At 48.2% G+C, this 20,457-nt stretch overlaps 5 protein-coding genes across 5 annotated transcripts; 1 reads left to right on the forward strand and 4 right to left on the reverse strand.

Annotated features, from left to right (window-relative positions):
* Positions 1-1,380: 1,380 nt before the first annotated feature.
* Positions 1,381-1,826, reverse strand: N7478_013007 (uncharacterized protein; the record flags this gene model as incomplete). The annotated part of the gene is made up of 2 exons (XM_056929217.1): positions 1,381-1,695; positions 1,821-1,826. 2 exons carry the CDS (start codon positions 1,824-1,826, stop codon positions 1,381-1,383), a joined length of 321 nt encoding a protein of 106 aa, XP_056772579.1.
* A 40-nt stretch (positions 1,827-1,866) lies between these two features.
* Positions 1,867-5,178, forward strand: N7478_013008 (Na+/H+ antiporter Nha1; the record flags this gene model as incomplete). Its single annotated transcript, XM_056929218.1, has 1 exon — positions 1,867-5,178. The coding sequence occupies one exon, from the start codon at positions 1,867-1,869 to the stop codon at positions 5,176-5,178; it is 3,312 nt and encodes a 1,103-aa protein (XP_056772580.1).
* Positions 5,179-6,148: 970 nt separating this feature from the next.
* N7478_013009 (tethering complex subunit PEP5) lies at positions 6,149-9,430 on the reverse strand (the record flags this gene model as incomplete). The annotated part of the gene is made up of 8 exons (XM_056929219.1): positions 6,149-6,529; positions 6,612-7,010; positions 7,060-7,566; positions 7,616-7,951; positions 8,008-8,874; positions 8,940-9,233; positions 9,293-9,361; positions 9,416-9,430. The coding sequence occupies 8 exons, from the start codon at positions 9,428-9,430 to the stop codon at positions 6,149-6,151; spliced, it is 2,868 nt and encodes a 955-aa protein (XP_056772581.1).
* Positions 9,431-9,914: 484 nt separating this feature from the next.
* Positions 9,915-12,080, reverse strand: N7478_013010 (uncharacterized protein; the record flags this gene model as incomplete). The annotated part of the gene is made up of 1 exon (XM_056929220.1): positions 9,915-12,080. The coding sequence occupies one exon, from the start codon at positions 12,078-12,080 to the stop codon at positions 9,915-9,917; it is 2,166 nt and encodes a 721-aa protein (XP_056772582.1).
* Positions 12,081-12,967: 887 nt separating this feature from the next.
* amdX (putative C2H2 transcription factor (AmdX)) lies at positions 12,968-16,627 on the reverse strand (the record flags this gene model as incomplete). The annotated part of the gene is made up of 3 exons (XM_056929221.1): positions 12,968-13,056; positions 13,118-16,465; positions 16,534-16,627. 3 exons carry the CDS (start codon positions 16,625-16,627, stop codon positions 12,968-12,970), a joined length of 3,531 nt encoding a protein of 1,176 aa, XP_056772583.1.
* Between the last annotated feature and the right edge of the window lie 3,830 nt (positions 16,628-20,457).

A 20,457-nucleotide genomic window follows, 5' to 3' on the forward strand; every position in this document is an offset into this window, starting at 1 on the left:
ATAGTTGCCGATGGATGATCTTTTTGCTTTTTCTTCTCCCTTTGTGTTTCGGTCTAGATGCTTGATTACCCCCCAGATTTTTGTTTTCTTTTTCCTTTTCGATCATTTCTTTTGTTTATGCTGCATACCCAATTGTGGTCCCTGGGGAAGGGGTTTGCAATTCAGCTGAGACATCGTTACGTGTCTGTTGTAGCTTATCATTCTCTGCGTTCTTTTTCGTGACCAGATTCTTTGTGTCTAATTACCCAAATTCCCCCCATTTGTTCTGTTTTGAGAGAGAGCATATGAGATGCATTTTGAATTGATTCCAGGGTTCTATTCTATTCTATTTTACATTTTATCTATTTATTTTGAGTATTTGAGGGATGTTTTCTTTTACTATCAGGATTGTATGGGGTTCGGGATATAGAGAGGGGGTCCAGTACTCCACTGGTAGTAGTAAGACTTTGTGTACAGATGTATGTAACTGGCTCGGCAGTTGGCAAGTTTATTTCAAAGTTTTAGTATAAAGTTGCCCATAGGCTGTATTTGGTGCCACGACATGAACTGTGTTTTTTCTTTTTTTTTCTTCTTTTTTTCTTCTTCTCTCCATCTGTATCTGTATTCTTTATTGCCGAGTCCGATGACGTCCAGGGATGGGTCCGTGATTCCAGAAGATCCACCTCTTTCCACCATAAAAGATGATGAGAAGGTCTCAGTGGAGACATGACGGGAATCTCATACCAATCAGCAAATGGATCTGGTATGTCCGGTGGCTTGGCGACTCGCAGGGCTACTGGCTGATTCTTGGCCGGAAGCGGACCCTGTACAATCCAGACCGGGCGCATACTATATACCTATACCTATTACTACTAGGTAGGGCCTGGTAAGTCGGTAGGGCACCAGGTAGGCATGTATGGATCGACAGGGTTTCCGCTAAGGCGTGTTGTATACCAGGAGTAACTCCGTACAGAAGTACAGAAATCGAAGATCTGGAGAAAGATCGGAGCTCATTTATTTCTTATTACTCCTTTCTCCCCCCCCCCCCAAAATCCGCCAATTTCATCAATTAATATCTTATTTCAATCCCACTTCTCCTCCAGTATCTCTTCCAACTTATTTCTGTTCCTTGGTGCCAAGAAGCGTGGGGCGTAGAACCAAGTCTCGGGCTGACGAATCCCGCTCGGTCCAAGAACTGTGAACTTTCGGGGCAAATCTCCTTCTGTTCTTCGCGGCCAAGAATCACGCCCAGAACTTCTTGTACCGGCGTTCTTGGCTCTGGATCGCTTGGTTTCATTCATTCTCATTCCCCATTCCCCATTTCTCTTTCTCTCTTCCCTTTTCCCTTTTTTCCGGAACCTCTTTCTCTATCCCATTTGCTTCCCTCCGCACGGGACCGTCTTATCTCTCCACACCGTGCCCAGCCACCGACGCGAGTTTTGCAATAATAACCCCCCATCTCTCCGCTCCTCTCGCACGGTCACGCTCGGATCGCCAATACCCCGGGCTCCCATTGCTGTGATCATCCCAACCGGAGACTGTCCCGGGTCTTCCTCGCGTTCCCTCAAACCGTACCTTCAGCCCTACAGGGCTCGACTTTCGTCCACTTTGTTCCTCCCGATACTCGTCACCAAGGCATGAGGAGCTACACAGGTCAGCGACGTTTGAGGCGGCAATATTCTCGTTAATTGTGTTCTTGTGGTTCGGGTTGGGGAACTTTTAAAACGGAGGAGATACATACACGCGAAAAGCAAGAAAGACGAGACAGAAGAAAAGGAAAAAATCACAAAATAGCCAAGAGATCGGTGGAAACACAAGACTATATTCGACGAGTCCCACACCGACATTGTTCTTGGAGACGCTGCGCTCTGCAGTCGCACCCTTACAATGGCATGGGATCATTTGGATATCGATAAGCCGCATCTGGCTTACATGATCTTGGGTGGTTTCACAGGCCTGTTCATGTTATGCTCTCTCTTCGTGAAAGAGAAGCTTTATATTGGTGAAGCTACAGTCGCCACATTATGTGGTATCATTTTCGGGCCTCACGCGGCCAATTTATTCGATCCCTCATCATGGGGTAATGTCGACAAGATTACACTCGAGTGCTCACGTATTGTGCTGGTGGTGCAATGTTTCGCCGTCGGCGTCGAGTTGCCCAAAGCCTACATGGAACGCCACTGGAGATCCGTGGTATTTCTTCTGATTCCAGTTATGACCTGGGGCTGGCTAATCACCAGTCTATTCGTGTGGTGGATGGTCCCTCCTCTGAACTGGCTGGAGAGTCTTATTTGTGCCGCGTGCGTCACAGCTACAGATCCAGTCTTGGCATCATCCGTCGTTGGTAAAGGTAAATTCGCCAAGCGAGTGCCCAAGCATTTGCGTGATCTTCTATCTGCTGAATCAGGATGTAACGATGGCATGGCATTCCCATTCATCTACCTCTCTTTTTACATCTGGAAATATCGCCCAGACACAAACAAAGTGTCTTTGAACTGGTTCTGCATAACAATTCTGTATGAGTGCATCTTTGGTGCCGTATATGGATTCGTCATTGGCTATGCGGCACGTCATTCTATAAAGTGGGCAGAGCGAAAGGGTCTGATTGATCGAGAGAGTTTCTTGGTGTTCTACTTCGTCCTTGCTGTTTTCTGCGCTGGTTCGGGAAGTCTCCTCGGCATGGATGATTTGCTCATTGGATTCTCCTGCGGTGTTGGATTTAGTAACGACGGTTGGTTCACAGAAAAGACTGAAGAATCTCATGTCTCCAACGTTATCGATCTTCTTCTTAACTTGGCCTACTTTGTTTACTTCGGTGCCATTATTCCTTGGGAATACTATAACTCTCCCGAACTCGGCCTTGTTCCATGGCGACTTGTCGTGATTGCGCTACTGGTCATCTTTTTCAGACGAATCCCCATCATGTTACTCTTGAAACCCCTGATACCCGACGTCAAAACATGGCGTGAGGCTCTTTTCGCCGGACATTTTGGTCCAATTGGTGTCGGTGCCATTTTCGCAGCAATTTTGGCTCGAGCAGAGCTTGAACACGATAGTACTTCGCCTCTTGGCGAGGCTGACTTACCCAAGCCGGGTGCGGATAATTATTACATTGTGCAGCTCATCTTCCCTATTACAACGTTCATGGTCATTTCATCCATTTTAGTGCATGGTTCATCTATTGCCGTCTTCACACTTGGCAAGCGTATCAACACCCTAACGATCACGCTCTCCTACACTCAAGCGAACGAGGATGGACCCTCATGGATGAATCGTCTGCCTCGTGTGCAGTCAATTGCAAAGGGCTCTATGTCTTTCCGTAAGCCGGATGAAGTGGATGATTCTTCGGAGGAGAAACTCCCCGAGTACCCCCCTGGAACCTTGCCTCCCATTGGCATGCCAGGCAATTTCTTGCGCAGAGTCCGCGATGAAGAGGAGACCGATGCAACGACCTCCGAATCTCAAAGAAAGCCCCTGCGACGACGACGCAAGAAGCATCGCAAGCACGCTGATGTCGGTGGTCCTATCAGTGAATCTGCTATCACGCCCCGGAGACGGCAAGAGATCGAGTCCGACGAGGAAAGAAAGGAGTTGGAAGAACGGGATGCTGTGGAACGTGGAGCTTCTCCTCCGAATGCTGAACGCACTCGCTTTGGCCGTGAGCCAGAGATAGAAGCGTTCCAAGAGGGCCACAACATGATTATCGAGGACGAAGAAGGCAATGTGCTCAAGACCGAGGATACCAGTCACCTTACGCCGGAACAACAACAGGAGCACATTGAAGAGCAACGCAGACGACTTGAGAACGACAAGACTGGCGAGTTCGCACCAGCTCGAGGCCACCCTCACGAGAAGGAGGAAGGCGAAGAGATCAAGGAGGAAGTTGTCAAACAAGCCGACAAAGCCCGTAGCCGATGGACGAACTGGACAGGTCTTGGCATGTCCCGAGGCAAAGACAAGCAAGAGGAGCCTAAGACTCAACCCAAACACAAGCCCACTCCTATCCCCGAACCCTCCGGCAAACCTAAACATCGTTCAGCTCATGCTTACCAATTCGGTAACACCATCATTGTGGAAGATGAGGATGGTGAGGTGATCAAGAAGTACACCATTCCCGCAGGCGACAAAGCATCAAAGCCTAAGCCTCCTAAGCCCATCCCCGAGGAGCAACCTGCTGGACCACCCAATCCAGCCCCGATCCGCCGTGGTCTCACCCGCATGGGTACTTGGTTCGGCATGGAAGAAGAAGGAGAATCATCTCAAGCCGGCCAGAAGAAGCAGAAGCCTGCTCCTAGAACTGAGACTGACGACTGGATGACTGATGACGGAATTCGATTCACATTAGCACAAAGCACGGATGTTGACTCCGCAGGTATCGGCCATAAGGGTCGTCGCATGAACAAGCACGAATTCTTCCAGCAGATCAAGGGCTTGGATGCCAAGGGCCGTCGTGATATAGTGCAACAAACCGATGCTCCTGCCGAAGTCAAAGAAGCAGCCCAGGACGATGCTAAGATACAAGAAAAGACGGAGCGCCGCCTTTCTTCTGTCGCCGCAGCCGCCGCTACAGGCACAATCCCGGAGACGGAAGAAGAGCTCGAATCCGAGTCTGTTACCGATAGCCAGCTTAGCAGCGAAGAGGAATCAGACACCGACACCCCGCAAAATGCTCCTAACGTTGCTGCATCCCTTGCCAAATGGACCAGAGGCACATCCGCTCAAGAACGTCGAAGCAATCTCAGTCCTGCACCGCCTCGTGCCCGCCTTCGCCGTGACTCCGACGACGATGGCACCGAGCGTATTCCACCATCCGCTCTCCGTCAAGCCGCAGGTCTTACTGCCCCACCCCGCCAACGAGAAGACGATACAGGCGAAACCCCCGCTGAGCGACGTCGTCGTCTGGCTGCCCTCGGTCAAACCCACGGTGACTCTGAATCCGAGTCTGACGCTGATGCCGATGATGCTGAGGCCGACGACGTAATCGAAGAAGCCTCGGATAGTGAAGACGACGGCGAACCACGCCAGATTCCTCCATTGGGCAAGGTACAATTTGCCGATGAACCCAGACCATCTGAGCAGTCCAGTCCTAGTGGTGAACAATCCTCAAGCTCTGGGTCCGGTTCAGGCTCCGGTACACGATTCACACCTGGCCATCGTCCACGCGTCTCTTGGGGTGGTGAGAAGGGTCGTGATATTTAATTACTTCTTACGCATCCCATCCTATTTCACCCCACCCCATTCCACATATTTTGCTTCTTTACTTTTGTTTTAAAACAAAACGTTGCTATATGATATGATCCTGGGAAAGCTTTCAACATCCTTCAATACAGTAAATTTGCACACCTTGAACATACCTGTTGCACGTGATCATCCTGCATGTATCTTTGTCTTCTTTTAATTCCTGTACATAGTATCAACTTTGTTTCACGAGCATATCACTTTTTTAAATGGTGTTGTTCTGGGCTAGATGCTCAGCATACCTTCGAGTGCACAGTGAATGGATGGGATTTGTCTTTGACGATTTTGATATTACTACCTAGTGTAAGTTAAACCATTCATCAAGACTTAGTACATTTCACTCCCTACATTAAATATTTGTATTCAAGTTCTTTTCTTCTTTCCTCGCATAGTAGTAACTAGTTCGCGAGCATATTACTTGTTTGAATGGTATTATAATGGGCTGGAAATGCCCAAACATGCATTTGAGTGGATGGGATTTGTCTTTGCTGATTTTAATATTACCAGTACTTGACAATGTTCTAAATCCCTATATAATATTTAGGCATTAGTTGTCTGCTGGTCTCACTTTTTGAAGCGAAGTGAAGGGGGTTTGCCCGCTGCCAAACGCTACTAGTACCTGTATCAACCATAGTAGTCCCCCATAACCCACGAGCCACGAGTAATGGGTGTTAGCAGAAGCTTTGGTACACGAGATGAGATTACACATTGCGAATTACAATCAAGCCACCTACTTCTATTACCTTTAGACATTGGCGTATGAATTACGTCAAAGTATGTCATCCGTTTCTGCTACTTAATTCGACTTAACATAAACTTGAACTTCCAATGTCTTGGTATATAACTGAATGTACGAATTTGACGAGGTATCAAACAGAATGCCATAAAGTTTTAAAAACCCAAATAAAAGCAACGCTTATAAACCAACTAATCAGCTCTCCATCGTACTCTGAGATTTCATCACTCCTCTTCCAAAGAAGTCACTAACGACACCAAAGCCATCTCTGGAGCGCTGAAGCTCTGCTTTGAAAAGGTCATGCTGTCCAGCTGAGTCCACCTGGCGTTGTCGAATAGCACGTAGTGTGTTATTACCTGGTGCACATACGGGACATTGGGCGTCATCGTCGACACGGTTAAGACAGCGTTGGTGGAAGGAGTGTTTGCATAGAAAGTGCACGGTAGGGAGGTCAAGAGTGCCACCGCAGGATTGGCAGCGACGAGATTGGAAGACAACGGGTTGAGATGCGATAGATTCGAGCTCTTGCTGCTTAGCTGTGGTTTCTGATTTGTAGCTTGAGATAAGCCGATGGTTCTAGCGAGTCAAAGTTAGCATTTTAATCCTACACCTGTGCTTCGTATATGCATGATCCAGCAAGGAAACGTGATAAACTTACTGTAGAGATATCTTTGCGCTCTCGCTCAATATTGTCGCTCAGGTATTTCCTTACTCGGCCCATTGTTACAACAGCGTTGTTGCTGAGTGCTTGAATGACTTGTAAGGGTGAAAGCAGGCCATCTTTGTCAATGCGCTGGAGCACAACATCTAATTCGTCACCAGCCTCTTCGAGAATTTGGGGCGAGGAGGCGAAATAGGTCAAGGCATCGACATAAAGCTGTGGCTCATCCGGACCATATCGCTTTAGTGCTTGAATGGCACCTTGTGTGTCTTTGGCGGAGGTAAATGATCTGAAAATATCAAGGCGCAGACCTTCTTGCTCTCGCACGAGAGTAGACCCCTCACGAAAATCTGACAAATCGGAGAGAAGCAGAACATTTGATGTTGATATGGGAATCTGTTACAATTAACGTCTGTAGAAAGGGCATCATTGCAGGTACACTTACATCCTTGCCCTCAATCAGCTTTTTGGCTTTCGTCTCCCATTCTTGCTTCTCGGCTGTATCTTTCTTCCCCTTGGCCGTGTCCAAATACATCTCAAACAAAGTCGTGAAAAGATCAACCTTGGCCTCTTTACTCTGGCCAGGCTGCTGTACAAGTGTCTCTAGAAAATCAATGAATTCTCGAGGATGGTCGACAAAGGCGGAAAAGGCAGTGCGTGGCTTTGGAATCTCGTACTCGGGCCCTGATTCCGCATTGGACTCTTCAGTTGCTGCAGGTTCTGGCGCTGGCGCTGGCGCTTGATATCCAGATCCTCCTGTCATATAACGCAAGGGTAAAATTCCAGAAAGACTTTGAAGAGTACTGGTTGGTTGAGCCTGTGGCTCGGCAGGAAGTTCGACCTGTGTTTTGGGGCGGTAACGGCCAGTGTAATAGCTTTTGAAGAGGTCGTTCGTTTGTTCGGGACAATGGTTCAACAAGACACGGGCATATTTCACCAAATTTTGGAAGGCCTAATAAAGTTAGCGAGGTTCAAAGAGACTTAGGGGTTTCCCGGCTTACAGCTTCAGGTTCTAAGCGCCAAATATACTCTACCGCCTCAGCATATTTCTTGGAGTCTTCGACCAGGATATCAACCACCATATCATTCTCGCCGTGCTTTGTCGCAAGGTACGCGGCCTGCTCGTAATATCCTCCCTGGCGACACATAGCAATGGCAGTCTCTAAATCAAATTTCAGCTCACCAGGAGCTTTGATAAACGAGTCTAATTTGCTAGTATCCTTCAATTTGGCGTAGCAATTCAGGAGGAGGGTGGTATGATCGACAGTGGCCCGGCCATGGTCGTGTAACTCCTCGAGATACTCGATCAAGTTATGAATCCGCTGAGTGTCCAAATACTGTATTTCATGTTAGTGCAAGGCTGAGAATAAAGCGGGGAAAGAGGAAAACTAACCTTGCGAATAACCTGAGAAGGCTCAGTGTTGTCAATTGCCCGCAGATACTGCTGCATAGCAGTGTCATAGTCCCCGCGTTGATATAAGAAATCACCATATTTGCGATATATGGCATTTTGCTGCAATTGATCAATACCAGTCTTCTGTGCCAGATTAATGGCAAGAATGTAAAGGTTGCGATCATAGAGAATCTCCAGCCTTTGCTGAAGGCTTTTTTCTCTATACCGGAAAACCTTCCCATCTGTTGCAAGAAGATACAGATCTCCCCATTCCATGAAAATTTGCTTCGGTGGCGATGCTAGAGTCTCGTTATGCGCAATAAACTTAAGATCTGTATCAAGTAAGGTAAATGTCGTCGTTCCAAAGATCTCATCTGCCGGGTTAACCGTGTATTTCCTCAGAGGATCCGACTTCTTGGACGTAACCTTAGGCGGGCAGACCAGCGCCACATAATCGCGAAAAGAGTTTATAGATGTCTTCTGGCTCTCAAACGCATAACTAGGTCCTCGACCGCGATGGCCGTAGGTGTAAACTGCGTCTTCGCGAGCAATCATAATATCTCCCGTCTCCCGATTAAGAGTCATACACCCCAATGCACACCCCGTATCTTCTAGCACACGAGCGGGCTGACCCTGCCCCCGCCCGGCAATGACCAGTGTCAAGATGCGACTTGTAGTTGAGATGTAAAGCGCCGTCACTTGGCCTTCCTGTACTTCGAGACCAGTGATAGGCTCCTCCGATTCAAAAACAATGCGTTGACGTGCCCCTCGATCGTGAATCAAGTCTCCGCGGATGATCGTCACCGAGCCATTAGCGAATCCAACTGCAACCTGCGAAAGATCGTCGACAACAGCGAATGCGGAAATCTATTGATCAATTAGCTTTCAGTCATTTCGAACCCCCAGTTTCAACTTGAATGGGTTCTGCGCACCGGAAACTGTCGTCGGGCATTCTGCACCGACACAGTTGACAAACAGCGTGGTCCACCGTCCTTTTTCTCCGTATCCAGTGCCCAGACTTTGAGAACGGGTTCATTCGTAAGATCCTCAGCGACCGTAACTAATAAAGAAGTGCCATTTATCTGCTTCATGTGTGTTATTGCGCCAGTATCGTGCGCCTTGAACGAGCGCAAGACGCGGAAGGAGGAGGACACGATGTGAACGGATCCATCATTGGTGCCAAGGAATAGGTTCGCTGATCCGGTACAGAGGCTTGAAAGGTCACTCTGTTCGAGTTAGATGCATGAGCGGGGATTCGGAGCAGGGAGAGGTTGGAGAAACCTACGCCGAAGAGTGCGGAGCTCTCCTCTGGTAGTCTGACTGGGGAGACGTCGACGAAGTTGAATGCTTTCCACTTTGAGCTATTGTTAGAATTATTCCCCAAGGGTTATGAGTAGGACGTGCGTACTGATGTCAGTGCCATTTGGGCTGCTGGCCATGGGCGATTGCGATTGATGACGGAGCTAAGTTGGAGGCGGCCTGGAGCTTATCCCCGCTGGCGCACGGACCAGCTGGTTCCTGGGCTTAGTATCCCCAGGCATAATATGAGACCGGATCTACTATATACACCAGTGTTTACGAATTCCTTTGGCAGAGAACTTGTTGACAAGGGGACGCTTACTCAGATACTGGCAATTATTTATGTGCTTAAATTCCAAGCTTTGATCTGATAGCCATATGATATTCATAATGTACTCTAGAATTATCAACACAAAGAAAAATAAAGATATAGACTCCACAAGTGTGAACATGTATGCATAAGGTCGTAAGAGCCATATTTCCAAATACTGTATTCGAAAGTGGCCCGATGGGTTGAACGAAATGGAAATCGAGATGCAGAAAAGTAATAGAAACGGATAAAAAGATACGCTGAGTGATAGGAGCCAAAATAAGTGCTGAAGATCCGTCTAGTTGGGGGTATCGAAATTCAAAGTAGATGGAGGAGCTGCATCGGATGGTACCTGCTCATTCAAACTCGGTCTTCGTGTACTCTTCATGAAATCAAAACTCTGCTGCAGCCAACTACCGGCATCAGCGATGGCCTGGCTGAGATTGAAACTGTCCCCCGTCTGAAGTCCTCCTTGTCCATCTTGCGTAGTCATTGGCGTGGATCCGCTCAAGGCAAACGGAAGAGGTGGTGCTTGGGTAGTATGTCGATGCGTGATCATATGATGATCAGGGGGTTGATCAGCTAGAGTACGATCTGGACTAGGACTTTCATAGCGAGCTTCAAGGGCATGGTCGTTATCTGGTAGTGGAGATGACGATTCCGGGCATTGTGCAGTATGGATGGCCCTTGGTCTGATTGACCCAGGTTTTTGTGGCGAAACGGAACGAAAAGCCCTCGGCTTCTTGCCGGTGCTAAATGTATAGGGGGTAGCAGCATCAAGCATACATTGCGTGCTGGTTGCCTGGATCTTTCTTGCCTCAGAATCTCCCAAACTGCGTCGAAGAGCCTTTTCTGAAGTATCAGGTCGAAACAGCGGTGTTTCATGAGCCAACAAGGATTCTTCTCCTGCGTCTATCCCACGTAGTTGGGCGGGTGTTGTGCCGTATTCACGTACAGGGCTGTCCAGGTCATCCTGAAAGGATCTTTGAGCATGCAGCAGGGCAGCCTGGGTGGATAATTGGGTGTTGGGAGTGGTATCTGTGCTCAAGTTTGAATTCTCTTTTGGCACGGCTGTCGAGTGGAGTGATGGTAAACGAGATGACACGCCGGATGGAGCGGGCATCTCCTGAGCAGACGGGAGCTCTTCGTAGGTATCATGATCTGTCGGCGGTGACAAATTTTCACCTCTGGAAGTAGCTCCTTGGGTATAATCTGTAAACCGCAGACTCTTAGACAAGTTTGCTGGGGGACTTTGATTTCTGTGGCCTTCCTCTAAATCCATGGCATCATTTTCAGTGATCACATCAACTTCTATTTTATTGACCTCTTCCACCAAACTTGTATTGTCGACTTTATGAATAGGCGTAGGTATATCCATTCTGCTCTCTGGATACGCAGAAGGATAATGATTAGCAGTGGTGGTTTTCTCGACAGGTGATTGCAACTTCAATTGTGGGCTTGAGCCTGGTATACGCAATCGCTTGTACTCAAAGCGTGACAGCTGTGAAGTTGAAGATACAACTCTAAATGACGCTACCTGCTCATTGCGGTCGGGTGAATTCACTGGGGCGACAGTTGAGTGTCTTGTAGTAGTAGGAGCAGGGCTCCGCATGGGAACGCCTGCAGGTGAACCAATAGCCTGCAGTGGGGAGGCGGCCGTTGAATTTGAATCTGTAGACTGCTTTCTCCCAGTGACAGAATCATGGGACATGGATTTAGCTGGAGATCCTCGAGACGAGACCGGTGCAACAGAGCGCGGGCGACTGCCACGGGATTGATGTTCTCCTATCCTTCTATGGCCACTAGTCGGCGTCGGAGAGGTAGGCGGGTCAAACGACGTGAAGTTCATGCGCTTTTTATCCTTCCTCAGCCAATCTATCGAGCCCGTTTCGAGAATCGTATGTTGATGTCCTGGTGATGACACTTCCCTCAATCCCCTTGGTAACTCTGGTACATCTCGGGCACCGGAAGGCGATCTTCCAAGAGCGGATTGCCGGGATTGGACAGAATGGGGCGGTTGGGGTTGAAATTGAGGTTGAGGTGAAGCAGTTTCTCTAACAGAAGCAGAAGCAGGACGAGTAACAACCGTCGAGTGCAGCTTGTTCATCCTATCAGCTGGGTTGGTTTCCTGCATACAAGCCGAGCCCTTCTGATCCATCATCTCCGACAATTTCATACTCGACTGAGGATCTGATTTATCTACAGTCTTCCTCTCTTTTCTCCACGGATTCTTCCACCCATCATCAAACGGGCCCCGTAGTTTCGCAGTGGAAATAAACAATGAGCCACCACGTAGATATGACTCGGCGAGCCTCTCGATTCGCTGGCGCTTCTTAGCGCGAGCTTTATCGTCAAACTCATCGTCCGATCCTAGAAGCTCATAGGGGTCTGAATCTGAGTTGGTGGCTGGAATAATACATGATTCAAAGGCGACCGGGGAGACGGGCCGCGGTTGGTGTGGCATCGGGATTATTGGATGGTATGGAGTGGCCGAGAGGATTCGGGGCTGCGTTCGCCGGGTACTGCGACGGAGCAGCCAGACACAGATCCTGTTGAGGGGATATCCGTCATATCTGTGGAGCGAGTTGTAAGCTCTAAGGTGCAGCTGAGCTGCCTAACGCGCGAAGAAGCACTTAACGCGTTAATGTCCTAGTAACAGTGCGGGGTGGGTTATGTAATCCCTATTGGCCGCATCTCTGCCCAAGTGCGTTTGTTAGGCGTAGACAGGTACTAGGTACCTGTCTCAATAATTAGCATTCCTGGGTGTCTAGTAGGTGCTTATATGGTAAGACACAAATATGGATAAGCAAACGGTAACCATCATCTATATCGATCGAAATACAGTATTCAAGATCTAAATGGGAAAGTGGAGGATGAAACTCAAGAATATCGTATTCACATGAAAGTAAGCCCACTAATTAGACAAATAATACGGAGAAAGAAACAGGAGAAATGGAAATAGACACCATATCCAAGCCACAATTGCCACCGCCGGAGCAAGCGTCCACAGAAATCAGGGGACATGGAAATGAGGTATTAAAGCAGAAAGATCATGATAATCAAAGTCAGGCAACATTCATGCAGATACAAACCCTTCAGCATTCACGCTGAATGGGGCTACGTGGATAAAATAAAAAGCACAGAAAGAAAAAGCTTAAGTCACATAGAATGGCATCCATCATAGAGTTTGATCGTGGGGTATCGATGTCGATTGGAAACGGCGGAACATCCAGACAGACCGAGGCAACATAGGACGTATGAAAAGAGCATTGGTAGGCGTTCGCAAAAGTAAGAGAAACGACGATAGAACATGGGTTGAATGGGGGGAAAGAACATTCATAAAAAGGGTCGTTATTGGGTAGTCATCATCACGGAGTGTTCAGCTCGCTCCTTCATTCGCATGGCTTGGGTCTCAAGGGAGCGCGCCATAAGTTTTGTCACTGAAAGAAAGTCTTAGTATATTCAACTTGTGAGGTGGGTTGTAAAGTGGGCTAAGCTTACCTGGCCACACAGCAGCCCTGTCTAAAAGGCTCGCCGTGGCAATCAATATTTTACAACCATATCCTCCTTCAACCGCACTTGGCAGACGTTGCATAACACTAAGTGCAGACATGGTGTTGTTGTTCTGCACTTGCCGCTGCATTTTGTTCTCCACATTGTTTAAAATTTCCTTAATTTTATCCACAAGCTTGCAGTCCTCCTCTTCAAGTAGCATAACACCCGGCACCTGAGTCAGATCATGATCGTCACGACCCAGGATTCCAAGATACGGTCCAACTCGTTCTTGCACAGTAGTAATCCACTCAGCCAGCACTTGTGCGCAATCAAACGCACACATCGCGCATTGGATTGGAAGCTCTCTCGACGAAAATTCCGCGAAGGTATTGCCTAATCGATCTGACATGGAAATCGAGTCAGCAGCGTAAAAAGCAGCTTTGCGTAAATGCTTTTCGCGTCTTGATTGGCCACCCTTATATACATTTGATAACAGCTGCATGGGCTCATCTTGAGTCGGCGTTTTTGAGATTGCAAGTTCTGCAACACCCAAATCATTGATCGATTCTCGCCGACCATCAAGCGCGCCAGTGAGGGATGGATCCACCAAATCATTCATAGCTGTATCAATTTGTTGGAATACTTCAGGACCACGGGCCAATTCGTCTGCCATGCCATTCCAGTCTCGTTGCCAGAATGCCTCTTTACATCGACCGAGGTTGACGAATAGTCGCACATAAGCCAGGTCCAGCAAAGGGATGCTATCAGCAGACAGAGGTCCTGCACCGAATGGATTCGGTCGTTCCAGACTGTGGACAGGATTGCTTGCCCAAGCTGCTTGCCATGCTCGCAGTGCAGGCTCAATGTGTGATTGCATTGCTTCTGTTTCTTGTGCAGTCCATTGTCGACCCATGTGTCGCTGTCGAGTCTCCCATATGTAGTTATGTAGGGAGTAAATAAGAACGAGACAGCCAAACGTACTAGGGCGATTTTCCGCAAGTGAAGGGTCATCCGCACCACCACCACTAAAAAATAGGTTTGACGACTGGTTTTGTTGTTGCCGTTGGCTAGCTGTGAGGAGAGATGTCAAGGCAGCTGAGAACTGTACGCTCTTTTTCGATGCTGTCTGACCACCTATCTTCTTCCACGCTTGAGGAGACTCAGCAGCCCATAAATCTTCTTCGCAGGGCAGATCAAGTCGAATTTCGGAATTTGTCAAGGCGGGAGCATGGTTATATGCTGACACGAGGAAGCTGGAAAGTACAAAGATAGCATATAGAGTACGCTTTCGCTCTTCAACGACTTTCCAATTGAGCCAGTCTCGTCTTTCCTTAGGTTGATTGAACGACGAAGAAGTCCAGTTGTCAGAATCACCGGAGCCATTTATGCCAGCGGTAAGGTGATCTTGTGGTAGGTTTTTCGGTTCCAGGTGGTTTGTCAACTCAGCTGCACGGGCTAAGCTGACTAGTGCTGCGCAATGTGTACTAGCTATATCCGCGGATGTTTTATCGCCACAGGTGTGGCCGTAAATCACATTTAACAGCATAGCTTGTACTAACCAAAGAGGGGTATTATGGACGGAATTATCGCGAGTGGTATTAGAGCGGCTGAGAGCGGCGGACATATCGGCTTTTCTGCGTTCTTCTAGGTAGAGCTGAATCATCTTCTTTGCAGCTTCGAATAAGTCCTTGGATGCAGCGGTGTCATGTTCGTAGAGAGCACCAATAGAAGCCATGGAAAGGATTAGACAACCCCCTCCGCCTGAAACTCCTGTGGAACTGAGATTAAGATGTCCGCTTGGTGTGCGCAAGTTGTTCGTATATTCGGGGGCTTGGAAATTGAGGGTCGGGGTGTGAAGGAAGGGCATGTGTGGATGGAAGTAATTAAGATAAGCCGAAATATACCGTTGCATATCGGAGGTACTCGGTAGTTGACCGGAGCTGTTGAAGCCGGTCGAGCGGGCGAACAATTCTCGGCTGTTAAGAAGTCCACTTGCAGGCTGAGAATACTTGCGGTGATTGAAGCCAGTGGGCTGCGACATGCTCACTAATAAAGCCTGTCGTGTGGAGTCTGTAAAGGTATCCGTTGAGAGTGGGAAATGTTCACTTCGTAGGGCACTATTCGGGAAAGGAACGTTGAGAGGATTAGGAGATTCTCCGCTTGTTGCCATTGAGGATGATAACATACTCTGCGAATGTCCTCCCACGAGGGGCTGGCCGACCGAGGTCATGGATGGCGGGGTAGCATAGGTCTCAGCAAACGGATTTTGAGCCATCAGTGACTTGGGCGATACGGTCCTCGGGGGGATTCCCAACTCGTTCAATGTCGTCGGCGAAAAGTCGAGGGTAGCGAACTGGTTGGCGGAGGCTGACGAGTGTGCTGGGAACGGGTTATGCCAGCCATTGGAAATGGGGATACGGTTAGGGCCATCGAGCATGGCCTCACTAATTCCGCTTTGGCTACCCGTACTCATGGCGGATGGGGATGACTCGTCAATAACAGAGTCATTGCCATTACCCAGTGCCACAGCTGCGTCGAAGCCATTCATCCAATCAAAGTTCATGTCTTCGTCCATCATAGGGTCCGTAGCGGGGTGCATGGCGTGGGGGTTATGTCCAAATGGGGAGGAAGGGGAGTCACCAAAGCCCGGGGGAGAACCTGCGAAGTGTAATTGTGCCGGGTTTATTGTGCTTCCATGGCCCATCAGCATACCGTCAATGCCCATATCAAAGCTTCCGTAAACGGGGGCCGTTCGCAATCCACCAGACATATCAATGGGCAATCCTGAAGTTTCAATTTTGCTCAAACCGTTCATTGTAGGGTGGCCGGAGCCAAAACCGCGAAAATCCATGCTTGATCCCAGCGATGATCCCAGACTGGGGTGATAAGCATGGCCTGATGGAGTTGGGGCGGATGATGGGGTACCGTTAGCAATTCCCAATGCGGTGCCATCAATATGGCTGATGGTGTTGGCTCTCGGTCGCATTGACGAAGAAGTTGAGCTATTAGCAATGGAGTTCTTGCGAACACGGTTAGTGCCTCCTGGAGCCGCGCCGGTACTTTCGCGGCGGCCATTTCTTGGGCGAGATGAAGGGGTAGTGGTCATGTGGAGTTTCTGCTGATGCCGAAGCAACAGATCGCGACGGGCAAAGCATCGCGCGCATTCTGGGCACTCAAAGGGCTTTTCTTTAGTGTGCGAACGCTCATGGCGCTTCAGATGCTCCAATCGCGCAAATGAGCGACTGCAGGTGGTGCAAACGTGGGGCCGAGGCTTGTCTGTCTTCGGGGGCGGGATATTCCCATTTGCGGCGGCTTGACCATTGGTCTCGCCCTTCTTGTTCTCCTTGGCTGGAGCTACCGAATGCGCGTTCAGAATTTTTCACAGGTTAAATGGGCTAATTGGCTCCAGGGATTGTACTTACCAGGCATATTTGCGGGAGTTTCGTTGATGCTGGCTAAATCCGCCAACTTTGAGCTGTAGTCTTGATCCTGACCAACCATAGCACCCAGTAACATCCTAGTGAGAGTCTGGGGAATTCCTCACTGAGGCAGAGTCACGATTGCTGATCTCAAGGGTAAGAGTTGGATTGGATGAAAGGGAGAAGGGTATTGTGAAGGGTTGGTAAAAGTTAGGCGCAGCCTTGAGAAGGAATCGTATCTTTCACTTTTCCTAGGCAGTCACTCCAGAGTGACAAATCAGGCGTAGAGATTGAGATAACTTTACACTATAGTCGCATCAACGACTGATCTGGGCGGATGACATCAGGTCAGCATGGCCCTTTTTTCTCTCTCTTTTTCTCTCCTTCCCTTTCCGTTTTTATTTTTCTCAAAGCTGGTATGTACCGAGCCAGAGTCATTCGTGAAGGGACCCAGGGTAACGGGGAACGGCTATTCATGGGATCATAACGGGGCGGATAAGACCCACCAGGGAGGGACAGCAGCTATACAGCTTGTTTCTATCGGGTATTCTGAGTGGACAATTTACTCAAACAGGATTGAATGTCGCCTGAGGAGAATCAATGGGAAAAGTTGTCGAACACAAATCGAAAATCCAGGTTAAGAGGACCTGTGGCCGGTAAGAGAGAGAAGCCGAGGGTTGACGATCTAATAATGAGGGGAGGTCGCAACATCAGTAAGGCAACCGGCGTTAAGTATGATAACGGGGTTTCGCAGTACGGTCGCGAAGGCTCCAGCTCAGACTTACCAGGTTCAAGGGTTATTTCCAAGAAGATCTGAAGCTTCTCAAGCGTCCATTGACTTAGGAGGCAAATGATACTTTCGCCAATCGAGACTCCGGAATGGTCACAATCTCGCCCGCTGATAGCATGCGAGTGAATGGAGCCGGAGATAACCGAGATAGTGAACAATGGTAAGTCGGACCAACAACACAAGAAGAAAGGAGGTATGTTGAAGTTCAAGGGGAAAGGGAGGTAGTAGGAGGAAGGAGGAAAAGGTTTAAGTTGGAGTGAAATGGAAGAAGATGAATCCGAGCAAGTTGGTAAAAGGTACCTGGGTGTTGGGGAGTTACATACCCGTGGTCGGGTGGTTCGTGGCAGTAAAGTGGCGGCTTGATTACAATTGGTATACGCCTTACAACTTCGTATTGGAAATTGATTGGAAATTGAATTGTACTAAAACTGTACTAATTATGGGGTATTATGGAGTATTATAAAGTATTATGGGTGATTTTCTAGAGATTACCGATCTATTCATACACTGCTCCGTACATGGTTGATTAAATGATTCTCTCCAACACTTAGTGGACTGTATGTATGTCCCTATTCAGACTTACTGTACAATACCCGGGGCCGAGTCTGGAGTACATGGAACTACGCAGGCCCACGAGTGGAATGCATGTACTGTAGCTATACATAATGTACCCTCGGGAAGTAGTCCGTCCCTCTTATCTATCATTAATCAGAGCCGCTTTTCCAGAGTTTCCACGTTCTTACCCAACATTCAATGCAACCTGATTCAGCCAAGTCTCAGTTTGCCTCTAAAAACACAACCAAAAAAAAGGATATAGGTTACCTTATAAAATCCTTAGGGGTAGTTGAATGAGTATTTACTGCAGTAAAAACAACTCCCCGTATCACAGATTAATACTTTACCCTGCTGATACCCCGATACCCCGATACTTTACAGGTGGATCCCCCAGACACGGCCTGGCAGCGCCAATAACTGGTCTGCGATTACCCAGGGTGATACCGAATGCGGCGTAGCCCCGAATCTTACGACCACGCACGGCCGACAGTATGTACTCACCGAATGCCCACCAGTTCCTGGCTCGACTTATCCATCATCACCATTGGTTCCGAGGGGCCTGGCCGCCACGCAGTTGCTTCCTTTGGGCCTAGTGGCGTAACCAGCCAACGCGGCGCTAAGTATCTGCTTTTCCCTGGTTACTCCGGGGTTTGGACCGAGGTGGACGCGGACAACTGGTCCCCCGGAAATAGCTGAAACAGCGATAAGAATGGAGTGAGAACAAAGAAGAGATCCATATCATACGAGCGAATTTCGGGGTTATCGTAGAAATATCCGAATAGGATCAGAAAAGGTGAAAACCACATTAACTAATCTTCAGATCCGTAAATGAACTAAGTGAACTAAATGAACTATGTAGAGGCTAGTTCCTGCCTTAGAGCGTTATCCGTATTTCAATGCAATTGCTTTTTCGGGGCCTCTTCGGCGGTAATCTTTCAACCATTCTATCAGCCAGGCCTTCCTTCCACGTACAAAGTTCATATATCTACAGAGTAGACATGGACTTACATCACTGTCGGGTTTAAATTGAACAGGTGACGATGTTCTACAGAATCAAATCCCTTTCCTGAAAATAGAATAACAAAAAAAAAAGGGGGGGGGGGGGCTTCTAGCATCATTCATATTTCACTCTTTACTCTAATTTAAGTATGGCTCCGTACGAAGTACAGGACATGGTAACTCTTAGCAACGCCGCCTAGAAAGTACATACTAATAACAGATAGACCAGACCATGTCCCAAATTCAATACCAACATCCGGTTAATCGGAAATCGGAAATCGGAAATCGCAATACGACATGCAATTTTATACAAGGTACATAATCCAAGGACGGGCCTCCTCGTGACGCTCCGATCGGCGGGAAAACGGTCAAAAAGAGCGAGGTTGGGGGTAAGAAACCTGCCACAACCGTGCTGGCCGCGGTCTATGATGTGGCCAGGTACCCATTCAGATCCACCGGGCGAGGCTGGGGGCTGAGCTATGTGACTGGCTCTTCCAATAGGCGGTGATGGAGCCGTAAAACATACCAAAATAAGGGAAGGCCATGCGCCATTTTTGTGGGGGAATTAGTGCCTTAACTCGAAAAAGGAATGAAAAAGGGTTCGTGTGGGGGATTTTCCTGAGCTGTGTTCCAATGAAAGAGAAGATTTGGGGGCTTTTTTTGGCTTTTCCTTTTCTTTGCCTCGTCTTCTCAAGCTTCTTCTCTCTTTGGATAGATATGATTGGTGTAGCCATGGATGGGTGCTGTCTGGTTCTCTTCCTGATGTCTTTCAACACATGGAATTCTTAATAGATTTGCCACTCGTACATTCCGTATACTTTAGGTCTAGATTAAAGAATTGATTGAATTTGGTCTATGCAATAGAAGGTACAAGGCAAAAGGGCAACTTTCCAAACTCGGTGATTTCTACTCCGTGACCGATCGCTTAATTCCTTTGACTTTGCACGTTGCAGCCACGCCGGTTCGACTTTTGGTTGCACAGAGCGCACCCCAGGGTATGTATTCATTGGCGCGCGAGCGACCCATTTGTCGATTTTGGCTGGTAAAATGCGGCTGGATCTGGGGTTGCCAGACGATCGCTTCATTAATTTGTCCCTTTCTTGCTTGGTATGGGGCTTCTTTGTTTCTCTTGTCCCTTTTCTCTTTATTTTGGGTTTTGATTTTATTTATTTTGTTTTTCCCAACTCTCCTTTTTCCGGGGTTGTATGAACTAGTACCCCGGATGCTAACGGAGACCGGGGGAATGCGATATAATGGAAGTGTAATACTCCATTCTTCGACAATAAAAGAAATAAATATGCATATGAAAGAATCAAAACCACAAGGCCGTTTCATAATACTCTATGTGAAGCATACATGGCTTTAATCAAAGAATATAATAATATGATGGTAGGAAGGGGGGAGCAGAGTCAAAGAATTGGTTGAGTCGCACGGACATTTCGTATGCAGAATCCCCAGACCCGAATATGCGCGCTAGGAAGACTAGGCCACTAGCGGCGAGTCTGAGAGGGCCGCAGGTGACCCGAGATGACTCAAGGGTGGGCTAGTGACAAATGAAACGACCGCACGGCCCAGCCACAAAG

This window comes from Penicillium angulare (genome assembly GCF_028827245.1).
Source record: "Penicillium angulare strain IBT 27051 chromosome Unknown utg000012l_segment0_segment0, whole genome shotgun sequence".
In the NCBI taxonomy this organism is placed as follows: Eukaryota; Fungi; Ascomycota; class Eurotiomycetes; order Eurotiales; family Aspergillaceae; genus Penicillium; species Penicillium angulare.